The sequence below is a fragment of the Phalaenopsis equestris genome, unplaced genomic scaffold (assembly GCF_001263595.1).
Source record: "Phalaenopsis equestris unplaced genomic scaffold, ASM126359v1 Scaffold000002, whole genome shotgun sequence".
Classification (NCBI taxonomy): Eukaryota; Viridiplantae; Streptophyta; class Magnoliopsida; order Asparagales; family Orchidaceae; genus Phalaenopsis; species Phalaenopsis equestris.
Window position 1 is genome coordinate 20,036,313 of NW_018164444.1, and position 7,341 is coordinate 20,043,653.

A 7,341-nucleotide genomic window follows, 5' to 3' on the forward strand; every position below is an offset into this window, starting at 1 on the left:
ATAGTATCTTATCAGCTACAACTCTTAGTTGGCTTTGTACAACATTGCCTAGGGCATATCAATTCTCTATTTCTTTTTCTAAAGGTAACCCTACTAAAGTAAGGACACCTTATGACATTTATATATATAAGAGTTCTTACTCTTTCAAGGAGAGTACATAGGTCAAAAGTGTGGGAGATACCCTCAAAATAATATTCACATTGTACATATAAAAGGTAGATTACCCAAGTTACCAGGAAGCCCAAACACTAAATGAGCCTTCTGGGCCTAATCGATTGAGTTGATTTGTTTTGCATCTAAAACTTGGCTGCAAATATATTGTAATAAGTCATATTTCAGAACTTGGTAGGTTCTTCCGACGAGCTCTTCAATATTCATGTGAGCTCTTCCGTCGAGCTCACTCGTACACAGCGAGCTCTTCCACCAAGCTCGGTTGTAATCATTGAGTTCTTCCATTGAGTTCACGTAGACTCACCAAGCTACACCAATGAGGTCACGAAATGATCTAATCATTTAAGGTTGTTTGAGCTACAGTACGAAGGGACCCCTATTCGTCAATGTACATGCATATTTGTGGGTCTCATGACACCCATGACAACATCTTATCAGCTACAACTCTCAATTGGCTTCGTACGCCATGACTTGAGGTGTAACAATTTTTCTTAATATAACACTACTAAACCAAGGGCACGATGTACGAATAGAAGAGTTCTTACTCTATCAAGTAGATTCCATCGATTAGAAGTGTGGGAGATACCCCTCAAAATCCACCACTCATTTTCCCTTCCTTTAACTTAGGATCTCTCCCAGATTGTGAGGATTCACGAATTAGACACCCTACGCGCTAAAAGTATTCACCACACAACAATTCTTTAAATCAATACTAAATATGAACATTAAAAAAATTCATCAAAAAATTGGAAGTTAATATTCAAAATCAATTAGACGTTGGCCCCAGACAGCTTGAATCGCACTTAAATTATCTATTTAAGATGATATCATCCATTAAACCTCATCGGAGCGTCCTCGTGGGGCCGTTTCGTCATCCCACGGTCAGGATTCAACCACTTCCAACGTCTACTACTCCCAACGGTCAAAAATCTGAATTACAAAAAACACAACCCTACCACTTCGCCTCCCACTGAACCGTCGCTCCAAAAAACCCGCTGCAACAGCGAAATACAAGAAGAAAAAAATTCAAAATCATCTCAAACCTAAACAACTTTCTTTTTCAAATCTCAAAAGCTCTCCATTTTCCAACCCCCAAATCAATGAGCTTCTCAACCGCAGTCCCGAATTTGAAGATTTGGGACAACGCCGCTTTTGACGCCGACGATCACGCCGGAGCAAAACCATTGCTTCCCCTGCAACCCATCTCCATGAACGTCTCCAAATCACCCGATCTTGATCAGAGCAAGAAGAAACCATCCAAGCAGCCTTGCAAGCAGAACTTTGGAGAAATCCGCAATCACGACAATGTAGACGCCGAGATTGAAGAACTGGAGAAGGAAATCCGGCGACTTTCTCTGAAGCTGGAGGCTCTGCTCATCAAAAAGGCCGAAAGAGAATTCAAGATCGCCACTGCACGACGTGGAAGGATCGTACCGGCAAAGTTCATGGAGCAGAAGCCCTCTCCGGCTTCTAAGAAGATAGAAGAATCTCCAGCGAGATTCAGCCGGAGGGGTCTCAGTCTAGGTCCTTCGGAGATCTATGGAAGCGTTGGGAAGTCATGCTTTCAGAAGCTTGAAGGCATCCGAGAAGAAAACAGCCCAATTCCTCTTCTAACCACGGCCACTGAAATCCATGGATGCAAGAAGGATGCTTCCAGTTCTGGTTACCGGCGAAGAGGCCAAAGCCTTGGCCCATCAGAGATTGGTTTGAATTCTCGATCTCGTTTGCCCAATAAGCTTCAACAAATAAAGGAAAAAAAGAAGAGACAGAGCTTGAGTATGAGTCCTAGATCTCGAAAGCCATCCATTTCAACTATATCCGAGTTAAGGAAGGGGATAGCGACCGTTAGTGCCATAAAAGCAATCAAAAGAGAGGATTCCATTCTAAGAAGCTTCAATTCCAAGAAACTTTTTCAGGAGGAACAGAATCAAATCTCCAGCAAAAAGCCATCAAAGAATGCTAGGGTGAGGATTGTTGCGAGCCGTTACAGCCTTGCCGAGCCAGAAAGCAAACGTAGGAAGTGGTCTATATTGGAGCCTCAGAAGCGCTCCTTTTCTCTTGGAGAATCATCAAAAGTCTCGGAATCACCGAAAAAGGGAGAAGAAAATGGCAAGCCCTTGTTGATTCCGAGCTCTCCTCCATCAATCATGAAGATAGCTACAATGCTTCCAAGGATTAGAACGTTGAGGAATAAGGATTTGAGCCCGAGGGACTCGGGATGTGCTAAGAGAGCTTCTCAGTTGGCTGATAATAAATCTCATTTTAGTATGGAGGATGATCAAGTTGGCGTTGTCTCTCCCTGCAAATTCCCTGAACTATGAAGAGTAGCGAAGTCGGGTGAGTTAGTAATGTTCTTGATGGTTTACTGATTTGTGTTGCCTTAAGAAGTGAATATTTGCTTGCAAAAATCGGTTGTTTTCAAGTTGGATTTCTTGCTATTGGAAGTGGATTTCATGAAAGAATTTTGTGCTAGTATCCTACAGGCCAAAGTTTTGTTGGGGCCATCGATGTGTATGGTTCATTGTTGTTATTTTCTTTGCCTCTTGTGCAATATGATGGTATTGTCCATTTTGTTTGGAAATTGCTCAAATGGGAGGTGGGGCTTTCATTTACTTATCTTTTAGATTATATTATTCATATTTTTTGTCAAAATTGTATATTGATGTAAAAATTTTATTGCAGGCTTTTAAAGTTTTGGGTCTCTTAGGTTTGATAGGCAGTTAGGTGAATGAACTAATTGATGTGATGCAAGAATGAAGATAACTGAAAAAACAAGGAAGAATTGTAGATAATAGATATAAAAGTGGATAAATACATGATCTTCACAAGTCCTGTGGTAACTTCTCTTTTGTTTGTGTACTCACTATTACATAGTAGATTATTTCAATTGAGATAGGTCTCATGGATTTTTCCCATTTTCAAGATTTTTCATGTAAAATTGAGGTGTCTCTCCTCGTTCTTACTTTTCTTTTACTTGAGTGTGTCCTAAATTTTTATGTAATGCTAAAAAGCTAAATAATCATTCTACCACCATGAACCTTCCAGCACACATCACATATAATCATATAGTTGGCCATAGATATTCATATATGTTTTTCATGTTATTTAGTGGCCCTTTATATTCCTATTTTTTCATAATCATGAAATTCATGTGTAGGCATCATCTCTTGAAATTGAAATCATCTTTGGAAAAAGTGCTTATTTTTCTTTGGGTTTTATCTGGTGGCAAATTCTTCATTCTTCTTTTGGTGATCATATTTAACTCTAAATATTCACCATAATTATTTGAGGGGACATAAAATTGATTATTTTTATAAGAGTTCTTAATTTTAGTCTTTCAATTTGAGGAAATAAAATATATTGATTAATATTTCATTTTTTTTTATGACCATGGACATTAATTTGTTTTTTCACGTTCTTATGTAGCAGCTCTTTGTTGTTGTTTTCATATTCTTTTTAAAATTCATGTTTGCAAATATCTATATATAATTATGAAATTCAAGTTATTAGCACCATCTTTTGAAATTGAAATCATAATTGGAGAAATAATCCTTTTTTTTCTTCGAGGTTCATTTGGTGGTAAATTTTTGTCTTTAGTTTTATTAACTAAATTAAATCTCTTTTGGTGAGGATGTTCGTGTTTTATTCTTAATCATCCACTCTTTTACATATTCTTTTTCTCACATTCTCATGAAATGGTTTGAAACCTCTCTCTAAGCTTTAAGACTTCTCTCCCCCTTATTATTTCCATGTTAAGCCAATTAATCTAAATGTATCTCAATTCAACTAGCTAACCCTCCTTCAATTCCAATCATAAAAAAAACCCATAATAGTCCTAACAACCTATATTGTTCATAAAATACAATGCCCACTATGCTCATAAAAAATCAATTATCTAAAAAGTCACCTCTTATCACATTATTCCTTTATTATATCCATCAAGTAAAATAAATCCAATATATAAATATTACAATCATTTAGATGCATACTCCACAATTCTTATGTATTTAAATAACAAACACCCAAACATTTACATTTACATGCATGTCACTCGAATCTTTAACATTACATTAAAATTTCACCATCATTATATTTTTAAAAGAGAATACACCTTTTTTATGCCTAGGTTTATGATTCCAAGGTGTTATAAGTGTAAATATTGAAATTTGAGTGTTAGATATGTAAATACATAAGTGTTGTTTGTTTGTAAATTTTTCTAAACGTTATAAATCTTTATGTATTTTTTTCTTAAAAAATGAAAGAATAAAGTGTTCTTAAAATATCTCTAGTATTGCTATCATTTATTTATACAATAGGAGATAATAGGGTGTAATGATTCTACATCTGCCCTGAAGTTCTTTTTATATCACAAAGTTTTAGTAATAAAAGTCAAATTCCTCATATTTCATTCAACGAACTTCTAAAATTGCTAGGGTGGTAAGAATTAACAAGTTGATGAATAGAAGACAATTTTTCATTCATGACAAATTAGAAGTTGGTGTTTGCCTCTCTTAGCGTTGAACATCATTTGATCTTTAGATTATTGCGATAAGCAATCTATCTTCAACTTTTACGATGCCATCACACTTGCTTGTGAGTTGAGACAGTGATTGAGGGTGTAGTTTCACTCTGTGAGATCGAAGTGATGAAGACGAGACCATTCGTCATTCATGACGAATTACAAGCATGTGTTTGGGTGGAAGGCATTAATAAGCTGGTGAATAGAAGGTAATTTTTCATTCATGACGAATTATAAGCATCTAGATGGTTGAGATAACCAAACTTATGTTGCCAACAAACTTGAGATATAGTGGTGGATGGTGTAGGTTCACATCGTGAAATTGCGAGTTCGAATTACGCATATTACCCCTTCGCCTCACCTTTCCAGAAAAATAAAAACTTTTAGGTGGTTATGGCAAGCTTCATGTTTGCCATCAATTATTATGATAAGGAGTCTTGATGATATAATACATGATGAGTAAGGTCAATCATTATTATCAAATTTGAAACCTCGAGTTTAAGCTAATTAATCTAAATGTATCTCAATTCAAATAACTAACCTTACTTCAACTCCAATCATAAAAAAATTTACATCACAACCCCAAGTAACTCTTTTTTCCTAACAACTTATTATTCATAAAATACCCATACCCATTATGCTCATATAAAGTCAACTATCTAAAAGGCCACCACAAATCACATTATTCCTTCATTCTATCCAACGAGTAAAATTAATCCAATACATAAATATTAGGGATATTTAGATACATGCCACACATTTCTTATGTACCACACATTTCTTATGTATTTACATATCGAACACCTAAACATTTGCATGCATATCACTCAAATCTGTAACATCACATCAAAATTAGGGATATTCGGATACATACCAATACATAAATATTAGGGATATTTAGATACATACCACACAATTCTTATGTATTTACATATCAAACACCCAAACATTTGCATGCATATCACTCAAATCTTTAACATCACATCAAAAATACTGCCATCATTATATTTTTAAAATAAAAATACACCTTTGTTTGCATGGGTTTATGATTCCAAGGAGTTATAAGTATTAATATCAAAGTTTAAGCATTAGATATGTAAATACATAAGAATTGTGTGGTTTGTATGTAAATTTTCCTAAATATTATAAAGCTTTATGTGATTTTTGCTTAAAAAAAAAAAGATAGTTATCTCTAAAACCTTCTCAAAATATCTCAACTATAAAATAAACTATTATTATTTATACAATAGAAGATAATATGGCGTAATGGTTGTACATTTGTCTGTTGAAGTTCTTTTTATACCTGAAACTCTTATTAATAAAAATCAAATCTTCATATTCCATTCAACAGACTTCTAGAACTGTTAGGGTGGGACAAATTAATAAGCTGATGAATACAAGAAAATTCTTCATTCATGATGAATTATAAGCAGGTGCTTGCCTATGCCCCCTGTGCTGAACATCATTTGGTCTTTAGATAATTGTTATAAGCAATCCTTCTTCAACTTTAATGATGCCAACACACCTACTTGCGACATGGTTGTTCAGGATGTAGTTTCACAGTCAGATTGCGGGTTCTAGGCGCACATATTGCCTTTTGGGTTCATCTTTCTCGAAAATTAACAAGTTTTACAATGCCATGAAGAAAATGATTTGAAATATTTGACCATCAATGAAAGCTAAAAGATATTGCCCAATCATTACGTGGTTATTGTAAGCTTCTATTCATCATCTATTATTATGATAAGGAGCTTCGATGTTATAATAAATGATGAGTAAGATCAATCATCATTATCAAATTTGAAACCTCAAGTTGTTACCAAAGCAATCCCTTATTATTTCCAACGTTAAGCCAATTAATCTAAATGTATCTCAATTCAATTAGCTATCCCTCCTTCAATCATAACATATTTTACATCACAATCCCGAATAACTCTTTTTCCTAACAACCATGCCACACAATTCCTATGTATTTACATATCAAACACCCAAATGTTGGGAATGAAACAATCCTCTTAAGCTTTACCAAGCTTAGATTAAATTTAAGTCTAAACGATACCATGGAATAAATCACACAAATTTGAGAAAAATGGAACAAAATTTATAAACGGAAGCACAAAAAAGAAAATCCATAAAAGCACAAAAGACTTTAACGTGAAAAAACTTGAAAACAGGAAAAAGCACGGAGTCACACCAACATGAAATTTTCACTATGAATTCAAAAAGTTTACAGAGAACACACTCAATTCCTCTATACAATCAAGAAAACTTATAACGCTTCTCTCCAAATCCTTCTTCTCAATCCGACAAGAGAAACACACTTGAAAGTTTTTTCTCTGACACTTCTCTTCTTCACCAAAAAATTGTCGAAGAAAACACACGCTAGAACTTCTCCATTCCGTCGCTCGAAAATACCTTCTTAAGTCGAATCCTGGAAAAGCCGTATCGGGAGCAAGAGAATCCAGAACTGGGTGCTGGATCGACGGTCTCTCAGGCAGGAAGACGTTGTAAACCTGAGGCGTGGGCATGGGAGTACCCACAGTTGGGTGCAAGAGCACTCACATTGGGAGCATGAGCGTCGTTGGGTGGGCGCAAGGGCACCTAGTTACCGGGTGCAGGCGCAAGGGCACCTAGTTACCAGGTGCAGGAAT

At 35.5% G+C, this 7,341-nt stretch overlaps 1 protein-coding gene across 1 annotated transcript; it reads left to right on the plus strand.

Moving 5' to 3' along the window:
- The first annotated feature begins 1,131 nt into the window (after positions 1-1,131).
- LOC110036106 lies at positions 1,132-2,849 on the plus strand. Its single transcript, XM_020740472.1, has one exon. The coding sequence runs from the start codon at positions 1,272-1,274 to the stop codon at positions 2,490-2,492; it is 1,221 nt and encodes a 406-aa protein (XP_020596131.1). The 5' UTR covers positions 1,132-1,271; the 3' UTR covers positions 2,493-2,849.
- Positions 2,850-7,341: the final 4,492 nt, after the last annotated feature.